This window comes from Fukomys damarensis, unplaced genomic scaffold (genome assembly GCF_012274545.1).
Source record: "Fukomys damarensis isolate Sample0158 unplaced genomic scaffold, DMR_v1.0_HiC HiC_scaffold_23, whole genome shotgun sequence".
In the NCBI taxonomy this organism is placed as follows: Eukaryota; Metazoa; Chordata; class Mammalia; order Rodentia; family Bathyergidae; genus Fukomys; species Fukomys damarensis.
In genome coordinates this window covers 2,876,172-2,898,079 of record NW_022900935.1, presented here as the reverse complement: position 1 = coordinate 2,898,079, position 21,908 = coordinate 2,876,172, and the positions used below count along the sequence as shown (strand labels likewise).

The following is a 21,908-nucleotide window of genomic DNA, read 5'->3' as shown; positions in this document are numbered from 1 at the left end:
CCCCCCCCCAAAAAAAATCTTTATTGTGTTAATCCAGTGTAAGACGCAGGGATTAATATGTTATTGCTGTGTAGCTTCCTCTCTACCCAGTGGTGGTGAATCTGTGGCACACGTCTTGTTTTTCTTTTATGACAGAAGATATTAATGTATGTGTTGTCTTTTTCTAAACTAAAACCTCGGTGTTCAGGTTTCATTGCAGTGTTGGCACTTTGCAATATATAAGTGGGTTCTGGGTGGCAGTTTGGGAACTCGGTCTCTAAAGTGTTTGCCATCCCTGCCCTACACAGATGAATGGAACCTCCCAGGTGTCTCTCTGTGCTTCTCAAGTCTTGGCCACAACTGGGAGAGGCCAACTCCATGCCCCCAAGGGCTCTGAGTCCTTCCTTTGAGCTGACACCCAGATGGCACATGGAATCTTCTAGTGATTGAGTGAAATTTCCTGGAAACCTGTACCACTGATTTATGTGCTCTCTTGACTGATGTTGGCTGTGGCCAAGTGGTGTGCTTGGTGAAAGGAGTTGTTCCTGGACGTGACACAGGCACAATTTAAATGGTTTGCATACTCTGGGTTTCTTCTCCAGCTCTGATGATCCACCATGCTATTGTTCGGATACCAAATGTCCCCAAAGGCCCACGTGTTAATATCTGGCTTTTCCGGAAGGTAGTGAAACCTTTCAAGAGGTGGGGCCTAGTGGGAGGTGCTTAGGTCATTGGGGGTGTGGCCTCAACTGGGATTGTGGGACCCAGGTCTTTCCTTCTTCTTCTTCTTTTTTGTTTTTTTGAGACAGGGTCTCACTATGTAGTTAAGACTGACCTGGAACCCAGGCTAGTCTCGAACTCACAGCAATCCTCCTGCCTCAGCCTCCCGAGTGCTGGGATTACTGGCGTGTGCCACCATGCCCGGCTTTTCTTCTTCTTTATTTGCTCCCTGACTTGTGATGTAAGTGGTTTTTCCTCATCAGAGGCCCAAAAGTGATGAGGCCACGAGCTCAAATAAACCTTTTCCTTTATAAGTTAATTATCTTGGGTATTTTGTAATAGTGATGAAAAGCTGACTAATACATACCATAAAAGGATCACATATCAGGTAGCCACTGGCCCTTTAGCCTGGGCTCCAAAACAAACACCCATGGAACAAACCAACCCATGGTGGGTAGCTGAGCTACTTCAACCTAAATGTAACTACCAACACTGGTTGCCTGCCATTGGGATTTGGGCTGCTTTGTTATGCAGCATTACTATGGCAATATCTGACTATTACACTTATCTCTGAAGGATTTGGGAGTTCCTGAGAGCTCCTGGCCACTTCTACCCCTTGCTGTTAGGATGTGAGTGAGACGTGAGCCACACATCTGCCGTTCCTCGGGAATCCCAGGCTCTGTCTCCTTCATCATCCCCTCAGTGGCCCAGGATGCCAGCAGGTTCACCCACTGCCTGCTACAAAACGAAGGAAGAACACAGAGCCACGCATCACGGTGGGGAAAATTGGTCTGTTTGTTTTAATTAAATGGACTGAAGAAGCCAAGACACAGACAGAAAGAGACTAAGAACAAGACTGGAAATTGTTTAGAAAAGAAATGAAAACCAGTCGCAGAGATGTCAGTGCCAGAGGAGCGTGGAGAAGCAGGCGGCGCCTTCACGTCAGCTCCAGGACCACTGTCAGGGTGAGCACCAGGGGGAGACGGACGCCAGTGGGGCCAGATGCAGAGCCTGTGCGGGCGGCAGGGGCAGTGTCAGGGGTGCTGGGGCACCGGGAGGGCAGCCTGGGAGCAGCAGGCTTTGCGTCAGGGTGAGCGGGGTTCAGACCCCAATTCTGCCACTTGCCCCCCAATGGTCAGTGAGAGTGCCCCCCCTGGCTTCCTAGAGGGCATCACAATCGTACAGTGGGGGCCAGAGCCAGAGGTGTCCCCTGTGAACCGTGCAACCAGCTCAGCGTGATTGGGGGGCGGGGAGCAGCATCTGTACCTCTTGGGGCAGTGCTCAGTGCCCAGAAAGACATAAAGGTCCCCAGTGGGGGCATCTGTATATGTTCCCAGCTGTGCAATGGAGTAGTCCAGAGACCCGGAGCACAACCCTGTGGTCAGAGCTGGACTCGCCCTCTTGACTCTGTCTGAAGGTAGAGGAGGGGTGAGGGCATGCGAGTGGGCAGTTCTGGGGGCCAGGAGCCTCGAAAACCTCTCACTGCCAAGCAGAAAGTCCTGAGGTGCAGACTCACCTTTGGAGTCCTCTGCTCCTCTTGGAATATTTGGATTTTCTGCCGGGAAGAAACCCCGCTCACTGAGACATGACGTAAGACATGACGTAAGACATGACGCTGGGAAGGACAACCCTTTATCCAGCTCCTAGGTGCAGCCGCAAGCAGTTCAGCTGTCAGCCCTTGTGCAGACGGGGAAACTGAGGAGGTGCCGAGCTGGGATTTGAGCCCATCTCTCTGACTGCAAAGCCGTTACAGGTTTAACCACAGAACCACACTACATCTCCGTGGAACAAACTCGGGGGACCTGGGCTCTTGCTGCTCCCCCCAGAAGCCTTGCCCTGGGTCCCCACTGCCCCTGCTGAGTGCGGCTTACCAAACACGATGAGCCGGGTGTGCGTGTCGGTGGAGCCCAGCGGGTTCTGGGCCATGCAGCGGTACATGGAGCCGTTGAGCTCGGCGGGGACCCGCTCCAGCACCAGCTCCTTCCCACCGAACTCACTGCTGCCGTCCAGGAGGCGGCTGCCCACCCGTGTCCATGTGAACATGGGCTCTGGGAAAACCTCGTTCTGCCGGCCAGAGGAGGGAGAGAGGGGTCACAGGGGTCATTTTGCCAGGGCAGGAGAGCGTCGGGGGCAGGGCTGCCAGGGCAGGCCCAGTGTTCACACTGGGTAGGTAGGGAGCGGCTGCTCCAACCCCAGGAAGACAAGACGGAGACTTCAGGGCTGGAAAGAAGTGAAGAGCCCAGCATGGTGGTGCGCGCCTGTCACCTCAGTACTCTGGGAGGCTGAGGTAGGAAGGGGGATTTCGAGTTCCAGCCCAGCCTGGGCAGCTTAGTGATTTGGCGTAGACCCTGCCTCAAAATTAAATAAAAATAAAAGCGGGCCGGGGATGCAGCTGAGTGTGAAGGTCCTGGGCTCAACTCCCAGTAGCGGTTGTTGGAGGGAGAACATGAAGGTGGGCGGGTCGTGCTTGCTCCGGCCTCTGGGTGGGGAGTGACACACACACGCCTCTCGTTCCTATCTTGTGGCAGCCAACCCCGCCACTGCACAGGGAGGGAGACTGAGGGTCACCAGAGCGGCTGGAGGGCAAGAGAAGGGCTCAAGGGTCCATTGCTGGGGTGCTGGTGCCCCACGAGTGCCCCCCTGCCTACCGGCCCTCCCGGATGCTCAGAGGCTGACCTGAAATCCATGGACCAGGATCCTCACCGTGTCCCCGACCCGGGCTCTGCTGGGCGTCATCATGACTTTGGGGCCTCTGGGGGCAACTGCAGGGAGAGGAAGGTTGGGTCAGAGGGGGGAAGGGGGGATATGGAAGAGGAAGTTCTGTCCAGCTGTCCTTCGGCATCCTGGGGATCAGCCACTTCTCAGTGGGGAGCTCTGTGCTTGCTCTTTCACTCCTGAGTTCATCCACACGTTTCCCAGCCCCTGCAGTGTTGGACCCTGGCTAGGACCTGGGGATTCACTGCATGGTCTTTGCCTTTGTGGGTTCATACATCGGTGGGGCGAGAAAGACAGGTAACAGGCAGGGACAAGCCAGTGTGTCATGTGACAAGATTAGAGAAGCCAGCACATGAGGGGCTGGGGAGGCTAACTTGCCAAGGGAGTAGGCGGTACCTAAGGGACAAGTGGGCCACTAATGGGGAGGAGGAGGGGAGGGGAACCTGACGCAACAGCCAGGACCCCACCAGCACTAAACCTCTGTGAAACACATTCTGCCAGCACTGTCTCCTTGTCCGGGTGACTTAGAGTCACAGAATGACTTGCCAAGTGGCAGGAAGAACAGGAGCTACAACCTAGGTCTCCTGCCTCAGGATCCGGGTTCCCAGAGGGAGGAGTGGTGTCACGTTACAGGCTGGCCTTTGTCCCCGTGTTGCTGCCCTGTGAGCAGGAACCTGTGGATTCCAGGGACAGAGCCTCCCCTGAGGTCCCTGCGTCTGTCCTCTCATGTTTGATTGGGAAGGAAGCCCACCGGCCCCCCGCGGGATTGCCCAAGGTCACACGCAGAGCTGGTTACTCACGTTTCCTGACTTCCGTCTCCCGGATCCGTTCATTCGCCCGCCCGCTCCTTCATTCATTCACACACGCAACAGGAATTACTGAGCCACTCGATCATGCACCAGGATTTGGAACTGGGCTGGGGACAGTGGCTGAAGACCAAGGGCCTACCAATCTACTTAGGAGGGAGGGAGGCATTCAATGAGCAACGACCTGTGACAGAGATGTGAGCAGAGCCACAGCACTGAGTGGTTTGGAGGGGCGGGGAGGTAGGCAGTGGGTGCCGTCCTCAGACGCAGCGCTCAGTGTCTTTTGCACTAGGTGGCGTGGAAGTTGACAAGGGAGGCTGCCGAGGAATGTTCCAGGCCGAGACACAACCTGGGGGAGCAGGGAGGGGTTGGGCAGGGGACATGGCCTTGGGGCTCCAGGGCTGTCATACTCGGTGCTACTCTGCCAGCATCCTCCAGGGTGGCGGTGGGAGGAGAGCTTGCCTGGCCTCGGGCTGGCCTGGGAGGCGCCGGCTTCCCTCGGGCTCCCTGAACCTCTCCCTGTGTCAGCCTGCAGCAGAAGTCGGGGCTGGTCTCTCAGGAGCTGCCGATTTCACTCTCTGAGAATGAGCCCAAAGCACCACTAACTAACCAGCAGCGCAGCAGCTGAAGTGCCGTGTGGCCCAGGCTGGGAAAAAGTGGCCTGCAGGTGGGGAGAAGGAAGGATGCGGGAAGGGTGACTTCCGCTGTGGTGCTGGCCCGGGAGTCCTGGGTTCAGCCTGGACTTCCTGCCTTTGGGGCCGCTGCTCCACCTTGCTTCACTGGGCCAGGGCCGTCCCCAAGCAACACCCCAGCCCCTTGCTCACTTGTCTAACAAGGAGTGTCTAACAACTGGTGTCTAAGCACCAGGCCCTCAATACAATGCCTTCTGCACTATTTCAACTCACCCTGCTGCCTGTTCAGATTGTCCCGTATGGAAACCAAGCTGCAGAGAACTCGGGCCCCTGGCCCACTGTCTTTATCCACTCTCCAGGGCTTCGTGGCCCTTGAGCAGCCTCGCCCTGGGTCCTTTGGTCTGCTAACGTGGGGTAGGGCTGGCGGGCTGGCCGGTTGGCTGTAGCCAGCAGAGGGCGCTGAAGGGTTCCAAAGCAGGACAGGGCCCCTTTCCCTCCTGGGTCACAGTCCCCACCAGTGCTTGCTTTCTGAAGGCCCCCTCAGCCCATCTGACCTGCTGTCTCTCAAAGGGAGAGGCAAGTGACCTTTCTCAGGTGCCAAACATGCGCGAGTCTCCGCAGGACTCACCATCCTGGTGCTTATGAAGTAGGCTGTGGTGAAACCCACTGGACAGGCGGACAGTGGCTTGCCCAAGGTCACAGTGTGAGCAGCGGTGAAAGCGTGGCCTTGCCAGCTCAGATGCTGCAGGGGAGGCGAGGAGCCCGTGTCAGGAGAGGCGGGGCTGGTGGCTTCTCCCACCCTGGCAGCTCCCCGCTTCCCTGGGCGGCCTGCCCTGGTGGCTGCTTGCAGAGCTGACCCTGAGGGGCATGGAGGAGGGGCGGGGGGTGGGGGTCTGTTCTGCCCTGGACTCTCCAGGCTCTCTCTTGGCAGCTGCCCTCAGAAGAGTGTGCCAGCCTCTCTCACTGCTGCTGAGACGCTGCCCGGAGGCCAGGCCGCTGCTGTCACCCCTGCTCTCACCGCCACCAGGAAGCCCATTAGCAGCTCCTGGAGCCCTGCCTCCTCCTACAATGCGAGCTGAGGGCACTGCTGGACACGTTTCCAGCCTCTTTGTATCCATTCAGCTCAATCCCTTCACATCCAGAAAGATTAGGAGACCAGAGACCCAGAAGTGAGGCCCAGCCTTCTCCCTCAGGCTGCATGTCTTGGATGAGTCAATTCAACCCATATTCCCTTCTCTGTGTGGGAAGAGTAGGCTACCACCCTGCCTGGAAATCAGAACGGGGGAGAGAGGGGAGACTGCACTGTGAAATGTCAAGACGTGGGGTCTAAGCGGGGCATGGTGGCCCAGGCTTGCGATCTCAGCACTCAGGAGGCTCAGGCAAGAGGATTTCCATGAGTTCAAGGCCAGCCTGGGCTGCCTAGTAGGTTCAACACCATCTTGAACTACATAGCGAGATCCTGTCTCAAAAAACCAACCCCCCCAAAAAAAGTGGGGCCTATCTTCTCAGGGGAAGGCAAAAAAGCCTGATTATATAAGCTCCCCTCTTCACCCCCTGCCCCCAACACCCTGTTGTCTGTAAGAACAGCACGGGGAAACCTTCAGGCAAAGTTCCTCTAGGTTTTCCCCAGGGATTCTGGGTATCGTTGATGCCAGGCACACCTCCATCCATCCATCCATCCATCCATCCATCCACACTTACCTGCAAAGTTGCAAGTCTGTTCACCTGCCCGTCCACTCATCTACATTATTGATCTAATTCTTTATTAGGCACCTAATTTGTGCTGGCCACTATGCAAGGCTACGATGGGGACATAATGGGGAATAGTAACAGTAGCTTATATTTATTGAATACTAATTCTATTCGCCACAAGGCAGATTAAAGACCCTACCCGTAAGCAACTTAAATTCTGGTAGGTGACCCAGACAATAAGGGAATGCAGCCTGTACTCTGTTATACAGAAAACAGTGAGGTAAGGGGTGGAAGAGGTCAGGAGAAGAGGTAGTGTTAGGTGGTGCTCACGAATGGACCTTGTGAGTAGAAGATTTCAGCAGAGGCTTGAATGAAGGAACTGAGTGTTCAAGTAGGATTATTTTAGGCAGAAACGAAAGGCACTGCCCAGTCTCAGGGGTGGGGCTGAGCTTGACATATCCGGGAAAGAGTATAGAGGACCTGGGGCTGGAATAGATGGACTAGTAGGGAAATTTATAGCCAGACTAGGTCAGGAGAGATGAAGTTCATTTGTTTGAAATGATGAAAAGTATTTCATTATGTAAATACGCACAAATGTGTTTATCTGCTTTCCCAACTCTGCCCACCTGAGTCATTTCATTTTGGTTTTTGCTGTTGTCACGAATAAATCTGCTCTCAATACACGTCCCAAATCTTTGTGGACATATTTCTCGTGGATAAACACTTAAGAGTGGAGTTGGTGATCAAGGAGTAGGTGTTTCTGTCTTTGAACGAGCATTCCAAGCAGTAGTACTATTTTATACTTTCGCCAGCATGCTGGAGGGTGCTGATCGTTCCATATCCTTGTCAACATTTAATGTTGTCAGCTTTCAAAGTTTTAGCCAGTGGAGCTAGGAGTGTGGCTCAGAGACAGAGCAGGTATATACACCAGGCCCTGGGTTCCATCCCCAGCATTATAAAAATTTTTAATAAAAATATTTGGCCTGTTAATGGTTGTGAAATAGTATCTCCCTGAGGTTTCAATAGTCATTACACTATAATACATAATGCAAATATTTTTTAATATGTCTTTGGCCATTTTCAATCCTTTATTTAAAAAGTGGATATCTCTGACCACAGATATATGGTAGTTCTTTATAAATCCTGGGTACAAATGCTTCATCAGGTAGATACTGAGAGTATTATCTCTCATTCTATAGTTTGCCTTTTCATCTTCTTAACAAAACGATGGCTTATGGTGAGCAGGAGATGTGAATTCTGATTCACTCAAATTGAGCAATTTTCAATTTTTCCTTTTCATGTTTTTTGGCGATCGCTTTAAGAACTCCTCACTACCCTCAAAGTCAAAAAGATGTTTTTCTACATTTTGTTCTGGAGGATTTGTGATGCTGGCTTTTACCCTTAAGTCTATCATTCATAGCTTGAGTGTGGGTGAAGTAGGGGTCCAGTCCCGTTTTCCCCGTGCGTGTTTGGTTGTTCGGGACCATTCCTTAAAGAGTCTCTTCTTTGCTCGCTGAACAGCCCTGGGGTCTTTGTCATGAATCAATCGACTCGATACTTGCGGGTCTATTTCTGGGCTCTGTTCTGCTCTATTAATCTGTTTGTCTCCATTGGCAGGTTTGGGGCTGGCGTGTGTGAGTCATGATCTGGTTTCTGTCTAAGTAGATCAGTCAGGGAGGAGGACAGGACAAGGCGAGGGTGGGGGCAGAAAGCCAGTCTGGAGGGCACTGGACGAGGCACCTGGACGGGAGGGCATGCGTGCCTGTTGAATGGCGGGGCAAAGGTCACCACGGGGCAACAAGCACCAGCTCTCAGGGGCTTGAGCTCAACGTCCCCGTCAGATGCTTGACTTCCGCCTCCCAGGTCATGGTATCTGCCCCTTGTCTCACCCGCAGTGCAGGTTCCCGGACTCTGCAAGGTGTGGCAACACCCCCTGCCCCTGCTGGCTCCCCTGCTGGGCTGCAGTGCAGTGGTGAGAAGGCAGGTGGCTCCTGACATAAAGGTACTCAGTCCACACCTGTGCCCCTCTCATCTATAAGATGGGAACGGTTTGGATCTCTCGGCAGCCACCCAGGCCACGGCCCCGCTCCCAAGAGAGCCGGTGAGGGAGGCATCTGGCTCCCAGCCTGTGCTTAAAACGTTTGTGCAGGGCAGTGCCCATTATTCTGTCCCTTTCGCGGGTCAGAAAACGGAGGCTCGGAGACAGCAGGCCCAGACCTCACCAATGGATGGCGGGGAGACATCCACCTCCTGCAGGAGGCCAGCGTTCCCTCAGGAAGGCAGGCGTGGCCTTCACGGGCAAAGCAGCTATGGAAGGCAGAAGTGATGCTCTGCTGGCAGGAGGGGACTCTGAGAGGATGGAGGTGAAGGGTGGAGAGAGGGCCGGGTGAGGGGCCGTAGGGCACCCAGGGAGCCCAGGAGTGGCTCCGGAGGTGCACCGGTGCCCAGAGGAGGCATAAGGCACATTAAGAGGAGATACTGCCTGGCTCTGAGTCCTGCCCCATTCCCCTTGGGCAGCTTCTCTAACCTCCCTGGGCCACGGCTTCCTTACTGTGCTCTTGGATAACGACTCAGCCTGCCTCACCGCATTATCACGAGTGTCTAGTAAGTTAGTACAAGAAAAACAGCAGTTTGCTACGGAGTAGGCATTCAATAAATATTGCCCCTCATTGCTTTCTGTGTGGGCAGGTGGCTCGTGACAATCAAAGGGGAATTTCCAAGGGTCCTCAGGCAACTAGCCCCACCTCCAGCCAAGGGCACCGGGTCCAGGGCTGGTGAATTGAGTGGTTGGCAATGTGAGGGGTGACAGAGAGATACCAAGAGAACCGGCTTGAGATCTTAGCTCTGCTACATGTGAGTCAGTGACTCAGAGCTAGGAGCTCGACCGACCGAGCCTCAGTTTTGCTCATCTGTAAAATGGGACTGCCTGGCAAAGCTCTACTTGTGAAAAGTGAAGGAGATGATCCTTGTACATGTGCCTGGCACACAGTAGGTACAATATATACACACACGGATGCTTTCCCATGGGATTTTGGTAGCTAGCAAAAACCAGAAAAGTTTCTGGATCTCTTGATGCAGCTGCAGTCCTGAAACTTTTGGCTACTGCTTTCCAACCTTGGTCATGAGGGACCTGAGGCTGTGGATCCCTGACCTCTGTGGGACCCTCAGAGGACAGCCTGGGCCTCCTGGGCCCAGGGAAGAGCTGCTGTGTGCTGCTGGTCACGGTTCAGAGGGACACAGGCAGAAGGGCCGGTGCCCACCCCCTGCTCTGCTGTACCCCGCTCTGAGTCAGCTGGGAGAATGCGAGGTAGGAGTCATCCTCAGGGAACAGCTGTGGGGCTGTCCCAGGTGGGTGTTCCAGGAAGGGAAACCAGCGTGCAGACACAGATTGGGCTCTGGGGACAAGCTGGCCCTGGGCATCCGGTGTCCTGTACGCACCCGCCTCCCACAGGAGTGTAACTTCCCATGCCCCCAGCCCGGCGAAGCTTCCCGTAACGTCAGTATTCCTGACCCCGATCCAACAAGCTTGCAGCCATCCCTAGCACCCATCCTGAGCTCACTGGTCTCTGTTTCAATCAAGAAACCCTCCTGTCACCTCCCACGTCCCTAACTGCCATCAAGAAACCTTCTCTGACCTAGCTATGACCTTCTTTCCTGGACCCGTTGGCTTCCTGTGATCTCTTACGTTCCTACTCTATCTCCCCAGAAAATAGCTCTGATGTTTCGGCCCCCATCTGGGCAACTCTTCTGGGCTCAGAAACCTTGAGTTTTCCCCCGATCCAATCCCAGACCTCCTTAAGAGCCCCGCCTCTCTCCTCCGGGCTGACCCGATTCCTACCATTCCCCCCGCACCTCCCTGGCTTCTGGCAGCCCGGTGACCCCATTCCCAGGGCCCCCACTGCCCACCTCTGGCTCCATCCAAGTCTTACCCAGCGTGACCTCGGCCTGCATGGGCATCGACAGTGCAGGGTGCTTGACCTCGCAGCTGAAGAGGGCCTCATTGTCGATCTGCGGGTTGAGGGTCCAGGTGAGCAGGGCGCGCACCTCCACGGTGCCGTCGCTGCCCGGGGTACGGCTGTGGCGCAGGAAGTAGATGGGCTCCGCGCTGTGGACCCAGCGGGGGAACTCGCGGCTCACGACTGTCTCTGGGACGTTCTCCGTGGTGGGCTGAAGGAGGAGGCTGGGGTCCGGGGTCAGGCCGCGGGAGGGGCGCTCCGTGTAGGGACGCCCGCCCCGGTTCTCCGCGTCCAGGAGGGACAGTGACTCCTGCATCTTCGTGTCATCCAGATCGCGGTACAGGAGGCTTCGAAAGGGCCTGCTGTCCTGGAGGGGACCGGAGCTCGCCGCTGGCGGCTCTGATAGGGGCACCGCCTCGATGGGCTCCCCGTCACGTTTGAAATAAACCTGGAATTGCAAGGAGCCGGTGGGGAAAGATTTTGTGTGAATGACCTTGGCCTCCCAATGGCTCTAGATGAACCGCCCGAGGAGCCAGCTCTTCCAAACTCTCCTCGGGAGGTGGCCTAGTGACCCCACAGCCCACTCCAAGCACAGCAGGAATGTGCCTGGCCCTGGCAGTGGATGTCCGGCTCAGCTCCTTGGGTTCCCAACCCCAGAGGCTTTCTGAGCCTCAGTCCCACCCCGCTTGTAAAGAGGAAGAAGAGCAGTTGCATCCTGGGCTGTTGGAAGCTTGAATGAAAGCACGGGCTGGGCGGGTTGGACATGGGGGGCCCTCCGGGGTGATCCACATCCGCCTGGAGGGCGTGTTGGGGAGAGGAGAGTAGATCAGGCCTCAGGACTGAGCGCGATGTTGGAAGAGGAAGAAGAAACGAAGGACCTGTGCGTGTGGGCAGAAAACAGGAGCGTGCGTGGGAGGGAGCTAGGTGCGGCATGGCGTCTTCCCCCTTTGTCTGCTAATGGGGAATTCAAGTTTGGAGAGGTGGCATTTAATTTAATTTGCTGCCTTTTTATTTTGGTACATGCACCCAGACGCCTGCGGGGATTGGGTGTATTTTTTAATAAATCAGATAAATAAATCGATAGGAGACAGGGAGAAAGGAGGACAGGAAGCGGCTCTCGGGGAGGAAGAAGGCGGGGAGGGAGACGCAGCGGGAGGGGGCTGTGGGAGGCGGGAGAGGAGGGCGCGAAGGAAAAAATGCGGGCTGCGGAGAAACTGCCAGAGTTTACAACTCCGAAGACGAATCTCCTGTGCACATAATAGCCTGCTCTGGGAGGGTTTTTTCCCCTTTCTTTGCTTTTTTTTGAAAAGTGCTTCAAAAGCAGGTTTGTAATTTATATCAAAGAATTTCTTTCAAATTCTGATGTCCCAGACGAACGAACGCAAGAGGCCCGGAATGTGGGGAGATGAGGACCTTTCATATCCGATCTAGGGAGAGAGAGGGAGACAGTGAGGCCCCTGCATATTTTACAGCCACATCTCAAACGGCAGCCAGGTGATCCGTGAGCAGGCTTTCTTCATGCCTTCCAGGGAAGCGGTTTTGCTTTGGGGAAAAGGCTAGCTTTCCTGATTTTAGGGAGATTAAACCTCTTTTTAGGCTCCAAAGAGGGAGATCTGGGGCCCTGTCTTGCTTTCAGAATTTGGTGGCTTTGAAGTTACCTTCACTCGCATTCCTCTGAGAGGACAGCTGAGCCCTGCGCTCTGCCCCCAACTCCCTGCACTTCTCCTGGCCCTTTACACCTCGTTACTCCCCTATCCTGGGCGGCTGGGCCTATCCGGAGCAGACGGGGATGTCTGGCAGGAGGGGAACCCTTCACCTCCCATCCTGAATTCTGCAGTCTTCATTGCTGTAGTTCCAGCCCTTGCTAAATCCTGTGGATCTCACAGGGTCAAGAGCCAAGGGGTTCTAGAGTCTGGGGCTGGAAGGGTCCTGTGGAGTAAGTACATCAGAGGTTCTCAGTGTGACTGCCACGGAACCCCAAGTGTTCCACAGAGGCGATTCGGGGGTCCATGTAGGTGACTTGTCCTTCCTTTACTTTTAAATGTTGTAGGCATGGGGACCAAGTGGATCCTGCTGCTTCTAAAATAGTTGCAGAGCTTTGTAACCGCCTAGCCCCCTTACGGTCGCTGAGAAGTGGAGATGGGTAGGGCCGACTTCCCACTCAGGACAATTCCGTGGCAATGTTGGGGCCAGAACTAGAACCTGGAGCCCTGGATGCTTAGGTAGGGATCCCACATCCTATCCAGCCTGCTCCTGTGTCACCATAACGCCCTGTGAACCAGACCCACAGATCCCGGAGAGGCCAGCGTGGATCTGATGGGGGAGGAGGAATCTCCCTCCCTTGTTTCCTGACCTCCCTTCCTCCCTCCTGTCTCCCCCCTCTTTGTGATTTCCGCCCTTTCTCTCTTTCTTTCTGGTGGGCTTCCTGTGAGCCAGTGGGTCCTGGGAAGAGCAGTGAACTTGGAGTTTAAGGACACGAACTTGAGTCCCAGCTCTGTCAAGAGCGTCGTAGGGATCCCGGACAAGTCCCTTCCCTCTCGGTTCACCTTCATTTGTCCCCACCCTGCTCGTTCACCGTGGCAGGGCGTGCTGGATGCTGGGCCCCCTGGAGACCACTCCAGCTGAGCAGTTCCAGGGTTCTGGGCACAGGAAAAGTGGGTCAGGTGGGTGAGCCTCATGCCCGCAGGTGGGGCAGAGTCAAGGTCAGCTGACCACGCCCTCCCCCGGGTAGAGAGGTGGCAGCTGCAGTCGGACGAGCCAGGCCACAGCATGGCTGGCAGATGAGGAGGGCTGAGTGGTCCCGGGCACTCACCATGGGTGCTGGCTTCCCTCCAGACACGATACAGACCAGCGTGAAGTTCTGGGCTTGGTAGCGGCTGAAGGGGGAGGGCGTGTCTGCGGCCACCACTTCAATGGAGGTGGGAGGAGCTGCCCAAGAGAGCACAGGAGACAGGGGCTTAGCTGGAAGACTAGGCAGAGCTCGCTGGCGGGCAGGTTGTGTGGTAGGTGCCACGGCGGGGATGCCAGGATGTTGCACAGCTCCAGCAGTACCACCCGTGTTGGGCACAGTGAGCATCAGGTCCCTTGCTGGGAGTAGAGACCAGAGCTTTTCCTCCTGGGCCTCCCAGACCAGTGGGGAAGACACACGGGAATGAGGAGGCCACACACATTAGCACTTAAGTGCATCAGACACCAGGAGGTATCAGGGTGCAGAGCCGGACCTGTCTGAGCGTGGGGGGTCATAGAAAGGCACTGCAGGAGAAGCCACCTTATGCTGTGAGTAGAGGGTGTGGAAGTGGACGGAAGACAGCATGGGGTGGTGGGAGGGAGGGGAAGTATGTGCCAAGGCCCAGAGGCAGGCTGGTGTTGGGCAGACCATGGGGCATATGGTGCCCAAGGGTCTGGGCAGATGGACAAGGCACTGTCGGAGCACGAGGGTGAGGCTCTCGGTGTGGGCCTGGGCACTGGCAACCTTGCAGTCAATTGTGACGGTTTCAGGAATTTTGTGAACTAGCTTTAAACTGCTGCCAACTTGAAACAGGTCACAGTGGATGCCTTTGAGCCACAAAAATCAACAGTCGCTACAGATCAGGACTGTTCTTATTTTTTCCTTTCCTCTGCTCCAAACCCCAGAGAGCTGGTTGACCAGCTCACCACTGGCTCTGAGTTTTCTTCTTTTTCCTGAGAGCAGCGGGGAGCAGCAGCAGAGACAGTGATGTGACTCGCATTGTGAAGGGACTGGAAGCAATTTAGGCTGGAGAGGACGGGGCTCAGCCTCCAGGTGGATAGAAACAGGGGAGTCTGAGGACTGGTTGGAGCTGGGGGCTTTCCTTCCTTTGCATGTGGCTTGTTGTGGTTGGCGCCCCTCCCACCAGCGCCTGGCCTTTCTCTCCTCATCTGCCGCCCTGGGCTGCTCTACCAAAGCTGGGCACCCAGGTGCCATGGGCGAGGTGGGGGCACGTGCTGAGCCATCGGCACCCTGAGGCCCACATCCCGGCGGGGTCATTACCACTCTGCCTCCTTGGGTACCTTGCGAGATCCGTGAAGCTCAGTTCTCCCGTTTGGGAGGTGGAACAGGCAGACAATTCAGGGGGAGCTCACAGGAACAGGTACGAGAGGGTCCCGGCTGTCGTGATGATTTTGACTATGGTCTCCCCGGTCTCCTCTTTGGACAGGTACCAGAGGCTTAGAACTTTGCTTGGAAATGTGGGTCAGCTCTCGGTTCCTGGCCCCAGCTTCGCCGCCAAGGGGGAAGGAGGGAAAACGAGGTCACGTGGGCCTTGCCTTTCTGCAGGCGCTTTTCACCCCAGTTGAGTTTAATGAAGCTCAGCCAGTGTTTGCTGACACCTACTAGGTGCTGGGCACGGTGCCAGGTATTTCCTGAGGGTGCCCAGCTTTGAACGGGCACAGCTTTGAGAAGTTCACAGTCTGCTGGGGGCAACGGAAGCAGCAGCCTCTATATGTGAGCGCCTAGTGACGTGAAGCCAGGTATGAGCCAGCCATGCATGCATTCAGCAGCCGCCAGTGCCATCCAGGAGAGAAGCAAACAAACCGGAAGCCGCAGGAGAATTGTAATTAAGCGTAGACACAGATGGTAAGTGGGACAGAGATTCTGAGGAGGGAACAACACACATGGACACTCCCGTTCCTCAGAAGTAGCAGATTCTGCAATCCAACTTTTCTAGAACTCAACTGGAAACTGAGCTTTCACAGCAAAGAGCCAACCATGGCTAACACCTGAACCCGGAGCCGCGCTGCGCTCTTGACGCGCATTAGCTCTTTCCGGCCACAACCTGGGCCATGAGGTGGGTTTACTGAGTCCCATCCTGCAGGTGGGGAAACTCGACAGCGGGAGCCCCTTGCCTGGGACCACAGCGCCGGCATGAGGCAGAGCAGGGTGGAGCCAGGCAGTCGGGCTCCACGGTCCAGATTCTGACTCGGAGCTGTGTCAGCTGGGCCTCCAAGGGAAAGAGGAGCCGGGATCCCTGCCGCGCCTTTCAGCCGAAGTGCAGTTTGGGGACGTGCACCGAGCTGTGCAGCTCAAGGACGCGGGTGCCCAGGAGCCCCCATCCGTCGCCATCAGCTCCGGGGCCTCGGATCATTTTGGTGGCCCCAAAGATCGGGAACCACGCACACCACCCTCGTTGTAAAGCTGCGCGCGCGTGCAGGCTCTAGCCCACCCTCCCCGAGTCCTGGAGGTCCCGACTAAGGAGACGACACCGTAAAAGTCACTCGTTCTTCACCTCCGCTGAGCAGAGACCAGACGCCTATACCTGCCCGGCCGGGGAGTGGATGAGAGGATGCTCGTACGGGAGGCTGCGAGGTGGGTTAGCCGTTCCGACCGACGTCATTTGTGTCACTTTATCTCTGCAGTACTGAGGACAGAATCCCGCATGCTGGGCAAGGGCTCCACCCAGAACCACACCCCCGGCCCTGTGTCACTGTTAATGGGGGAAGTTTCGAAGACTTAATTTTTATTTTTATTTTTATTTATTTTTTGGTTTTTTGAGACAGGGTCTCACTACGTAGTTCAGACTGACCTGGAACTCACTAGGTAGCCCAGGCTGGTCTCGAACTCACAGCGATCCTCCTGCCTCAGCCTCCCGAGTGCTGGGATTATAGGCGTGAGCCACTATACCCGGCAAGACTTAATTTTTTACAAAGGGCATAAGATATGCCATTCATATTTTAATGTTGATTACATGTTCACATATTATTTTAGAAATATGGGTGTAATAAATATTAAAATTAATTTCACATTTAAACGTTTACTTTTGTTACGTTATTGGCTTCAGAATGTTTCTCTTGGACGGCTGTGGCACAGACTTCCCATTTTACAGGCAAGCAAACTGAATTTGGAGAGAGGCATAGATCTGCCCGCAGTCACACTGTATGTCATGGCGTGGCCTCTGCTGGAATCCGGCTTTCAGGTCCCAGCCAGGGTCCTCTGCCCGGCATGGCGCCCTCTCAGTGTCCTGGAAGACTTGCCCTCTCTGGAGATCAGCACCCGAGTCACGCACGCCACCCACACAGACCCTGATTGGGAGGTGTGTTCCTGTCCCTTGTTATATTTCTTAGCAGGTGTGAGCAATATGTAAGTTAATCAAGCTCGCGAAGCGATACCAGATTCCACTTGTAGGGACAGTGACACAGGAGCTGCCAATACCAGGCAGGCGGCTCCACGCTCTCCCCTGCACCGTGGCCTGGGAAAATGTCAGCAAGCATCTCGCCTCCTGTCACTCAGCGGAGGGCTGTGGCGCAGGCCTTGGGAAGCCGTGTCCACCTGGGAGCCCCGGCCGCCCACACGCACGCTCCGCACCGCCCTCCGCTCCTCCTCCTCCTCCCTCCGCACGCCCACGCCCGCTCGGTCCCCTCTCCATCCTCGTCCCTGTCCCGTCCCATCCCCGCCGCCTCGTCCCGCCCTCCACCCCGCCCCTGCCTCCTTCTCACCCGTCCTCCTCCCTCCTGCCCTCCTCCCACCTCCACTCCGTCCTTATTCCTGTCTCTGTCCCATCCCTCACCCCAACCCCAACCCTAACCCTATTCTCATGGCCTCCCTCTGCCCCTTACGACCTCCAACCAAGCTGGACACAAACAGCCCAGCTCACGAAGCTCCTCCTGCGCGTCTGCACCACAAGCAGACACAGCGAGCCCAGCGCCGCCGTCTGTGCCTCACGTCTGAGGCCGGAGCTGCCTGTGCAGTGCCCTCCGCATTGCTCCCCACACACCCTGCTGAAACAGCCGCGGACACAGCACCAAGGCTCACCTTGCTGTGGGAAGGGGCCGCGGTAGTCACCATGTCATCAGCCTCACGGTGGAAAGACGCAGCCCTGAGCAGAGGTTCAGCGCTCACTGGCCACTCTGGATGCCTCACCTCACTTGCTCATCGCCAGCCCTGGGCGGCAGGAAGGCTGCCCCATCCGGCTAGCGTGTCGCCGCGGCCCAGCCAGAGCCACCGCTGTGACACCCCTCCCAAGCCAAGCCAGGGACATTCCGGCTTAGTTCTCACCCTGCCTTCAGGGGAGAGAACCATCGCTAGAAGTTTCTGCCCAGCACCAGGCGAGGAAAAGTGGCTTCGCATCTAACACAGCCGACCGCACGTCCCGGCTCACCACCGCTCCGGATGAAGGCGTTTGGACTCGGCCGTGAGCACCGACACAGTGCGGTAATGCTTGGGCGACCGTGGTGGGGAATGAACCCTGAAACACTGCCTGTCTTCCTCTTGCAAGCTGAAGTTTGGTTTGGTCCTCGCAGCTCACGGGATCGCTCATGTAGTGGCTGTTCCTTGTGCGGTAGATCCGCCTGTGGCCCTCTCAGCACAAGCCCCATCTGGTAGAGACGCCAGCGGTGGTGAAAGCAGGGAGATTGGCCCGGGATCTGCGTCTGATGTGCATCCCAGAGTTCCAGTCTCTTCCCACCAAGATGCCCACCCCATCCCAGCACCCCAGGGCCCCCCAGCTCTCCTGCTGAGGTGTGGCTACCAACACCCCACGTAACTGTGGGCTCAATAACACACATCCTGCCAGCCTTACAGCATCCAGGGGTTTAGAGAGGAGAAGCAGAGGGGACAGAGACCCTCACAAGGACAGCGCGGGGCTGAACGGCAGAGAGGCTGCCTGGATCACCTCTCTGCTTGCCCGCGCCGCTCCCTTGGCTGAGAGGGTCGCAAAGGCATTTCGCTCCGCCAGGGTTGGCCGTTGTCTCCAGGAAGGGACGATCCTTCCCGCTCCTTGGGCAGTGCTCTGTGAAGGTGCTGAGTGCGCCCCCTTGGGCGCCATCTCTCACGAGGAGGCAGTCCCTTAGATTTGGGGAACGGTGCAGGAAGGGGAGACAAGTTCAAAATTATATTATTTGCAAAAAAATCCATTCTTCCCTCTCAGCGTGCCTGTTCTATCGACTGCCTTTCTTCTCGCTCAGCTCCTAGTCATTACGCTGTATTTCAGAAGAGAAAAGGCCCTCTTAATAGAAAAGTGTCCATGAATATAAATGTTCCTTCACGTTCCAGATTTTAATTTCTTCCTCCCTTCCTTGCTCCCCAGCCCTCCTCTCCTTGCTTGTTTGCCTCCTTCTCACACCTTTGTTTTTCTCCCCGCCGTCTCCGTGGGTCTCACTGTCCCTGCTCCTTTGGGACGCTGCTCAGAGCCTCCTCCAGGGAGCCCTCTCGGCTGCTCGGCTCCTCTGTGCCCAACGCAGACCGGCCGCTCCATGCGTGATTCCATCCATCCCTCGGGGTGGCCTCCGGGGTTCCCCCTCCAGGCGGCCTTCTGGGGCCTCCCCTGGGCGTCTGGAGCACCCTGCCCTTACCGCGCTCACTGCCGCCTGTCTCTGTCCCAGGTCCGGGTCTGCCTCTCAGTAGCCTGGGTGCCCTCTGGGCCTGTGGCTTGTCTGCTTTCCACCGAGCCTCAGAACTCACGCCGGCTGCCTCGAGGTAGCTTCCATCCCTGTTTATTTTCTTCCTCTCTCCTACCCAGGCAAGCACAAGGGTTCCACGGGTCCCCAACTGCTGTGATTCCTGCCGTCTCCAGCCTTCTCGTGATCGTCCCACACTGCAAACACATTGTGCTTTCATTGGTTCTTTTGTTTTCCCATCCACCAGTCAATACCTCAAGCTCACTCTAACCCCAGGGACTTTGCATCTGCTGCCTCCTCTGCAGAGATTCTTTTCTTCGCTGTTTTGCACAGCTGTGTCCTGCTTTGTCCTTGAGGGCTCAGCTTGCGAATCCCCTCCTAGCCCAAGCCAAGCTTCCCTTCTGTTCTCAGCTGTAGCGCATCCCTGTTCTCTTCATAGAGCGTGTCCCAGTGTGTGCACACCCATCTCTTTCTCCGACAGCCCTCCTAGGACGCGAGCACCACAGAGGTGGGGTCCTTGTCACCTCCCAAGGGCCCGGCACACGTGAAATTGCTCAAGAAGTATTTGTCCGATGAGCTAGGTCCCCACCCAGTGTGGAAGGGAAGGGTCACAGCAGGGCCTGGAGAGAGGGACCCAAGGTGTGTGCGGTCTCCAGTGGGAAAGGAAAGGGCGGGGCAGTGCAACTCTCCAGCTCGTGAGAAAATTAAATACTGAACCGAATAGTAACAGCAGCTAAGGGGCAAACACAGACACGAACCACAAACCCAACAGAAGTGCGCAAGTGGAGTCACCATTGACAACGGGGGCGATACAAGCAGCATCCGTCCTTGCATCGCTGCAACAGGCCCTTTTATTCGGCGGCAGTGGCTGAACTGAGCCCCTGCCTCCAACGCGAGATGGTGGGGTGTGGGAGGCCCTGGGCTGGGGCAGTGACGAGGGTGAAGAGCTCTTGGTACTGACCCCGGGCTCCCCACCATGAGACGCAGCCCCGGGCAGGGTCTGGGGGCCTCAGCCCCCACCCAGGGGTGCTGGCAGCCCCCTCCCCCGCCTGGCCCTCCCTTGCCCGCTGCTGTTTTGGCAGTGGTAGAAGACAAAATTAACAGTCCCCAATGGAGGCCCTGGCCGAGTGCTCTGGGGGAGCAGATCGCACTCAGGCTGCGGCTGATGGGAAAGGGCAGCAGGCTTGTGCTGGACCCAGATTTGCACGTATTGCTGTTTCCTGCACTACACTCCTTTAGCCAGGTGGTCCTCCACGTGTTCTCCTGGGCCCAGGAACACAGCGTCAAGTGGGGTCTGTAGGAAGTGCGAGTTCTTCCACCCCATTCCAGATCCGGACATCTGGCTTTAAATACGTGCTCCAGGTGATTCCACAAGAGTCGGGTGTGAAAACCATGGCCTTGAACTGCTTAAGCTTCTGTTGGCTCCTCTCTAGATTAGAGCTAATAAGAATCACCTTGGTGTTGTTATGGGCATGGAGGGCTTAGACCGTGGTAGGTACTTAGTAAATAGTGGAGAAGATCACTGCTGACCAGGAAGGAACGGATCACAGGAATCTGGACAACATCAGACAGTATCAGTAGACGGGGCATAGACAGGACTCTGGAACATTCCTCGCCCTATGCAGTGATGGGCTCAACCGACCCCAAATCCCCAAAGCCCCACCTCCCACAGCTGGATACAATTTTCCACTCACACCTTGATTGGCTGCTTGTCAATAATCCAATTTTCTGATTGGCCTCCTGAGCTGCCAGTCCCACGTGGATCCCCTCCACCCTTGGGGTTCTGCCAGTCGGAGCAGCCCGTGGGTGGCCACTGCCTGAGCCTCAGTCCTTCATTTATGTGGTAACAGAGCGAGTGTTTAAGTCCCACAAATAGGTGCCATTTGTGCAGAGCTGAAATCTACGGGGTGTGACACGGATTCGCTTTAAACAGCAGCAAGGCTGGCCAATTTGGGGATGTTTTCAATATGCCCTAGAGGTATATATTACACACATGGGCGGTTTCACCAGGTGCTAAATGTGCAGCTTTATGAAGAAGCCTCGGAAGCCTTCGGAAGCTCAGGAGGCCCGGCAGGCGGGAGGTGTGTTGGAGATCCGACCAGGGGTGGCAGCGCGTGGCTGCGGCTCCTCCTTCCCCAGCTGAGCAGGGGAGATCGGGGCTGGGGGACCCTACACCCCCACCGAGGAACACGCCCGCCCCTTCCCCCAGAGCTGTGTACCCCCATGCACGGGGTGGCATGACCTAGGGCTTAGAACAGGGCTTACCCTGGCCTCACGTGCCCAGAGCGTGGGGACATCAGAAGCAGCATGACCTGGAGACTGCGCACAAAGCACGGGGGACAAGGGCACCGGTGTCCTGTGGGCCACTTTTGGGGAATGAAGTGTGGAGGGTCCACGACTTCTGATGGGTCAGCCGGTGTGAAAGCGATCTACGCTCAGTAGATTCCTTGGCTGAGTTTTTATTTATGTATTTATTTTTTGGTACCGGGGATCGAACTCAGGATCGAACTCAGGTCCTTGTGCTTATGAGGCAGGCGCCAGAACCACTGAGCTAAATCCCCAGCCTGCTGAGTTTCAGATTTGGATCTTTTCCCAAGCTACTGATATTCCGGTGTTACGGCCCCACCAGCCCAGGATTATGAGGAAGCCATTAAGACAGCGGCATTTGGTGAGCGCACAGTAAGTTCTACTTATTCCTGCTCTCTTAGCTCACGATTGTCTATGAGGAAAAGGAATCAATCAGAGGTCAAAAGGCCAAGGCCTCTGAGGAGGCTGGGGCGCGGATTTCAGTGTGTCTCCCCCTCCCTGTCCTCAGTTTCCTCCTTTAAGCAGCCAGAGGTGCAGCAGACAAGGTCTAAGCGCCCACGTATTCTCCAGCATCGGAGAATGAGCACAAGGCCCGCGGGATTCCCCGAGCTGGGCCACGCCCGCCACCCCATGCTCCTGGACTGCACCCCGCCTGCCCACACCCCAGCCCAGTGGGAGATTTCCCTGGGGCACCTGGGCCACCATCTTGCCTGTCCTAGCAGCATTGCAGGACTGGTGTCCCGAGTCAGAGA

General features: G+C 56.1%; 1 protein-coding gene across 2 annotated transcripts in view; it reads right to left on the bottom strand.

Moving 5' to 3' along the window:
- Positions 1–1,477: 1,477 nt before the first annotated feature.
- Positions 1,478–21,908, bottom strand: part of Igsf21 (immunoglobin superfamily member 21) — a 210,529-nt gene continuing 190,098 nt past the window's right edge. For both annotated transcript variants that reach the window (XM_010614201.1, XM_033767970.1), the window contains exons 5-10: positions 13,313–13,428; positions 10,474–10,948; positions 3,376–3,461; positions 2,571–2,763; positions 2,216–2,254; positions 1,478–1,710 (exon numbers count right to left, since the gene is read on the bottom strand). In XM_010614201.1, coding sequence (XP_010612503.1) covers positions 1,637–1,710; positions 2,216–2,254; positions 2,571–2,763; positions 3,376–3,461; positions 10,474–10,948; positions 13,313–13,428 — 983 coding nt within the window. In that variant the 3' untranslated portion in view covers positions 1,478–1,636. The remainder of the gene's footprint in view (positions 1,711–2,215; positions 2,255–2,570; positions 2,764–3,375; positions 3,462–10,473; positions 10,949–13,312; positions 13,429–21,908) is intronic.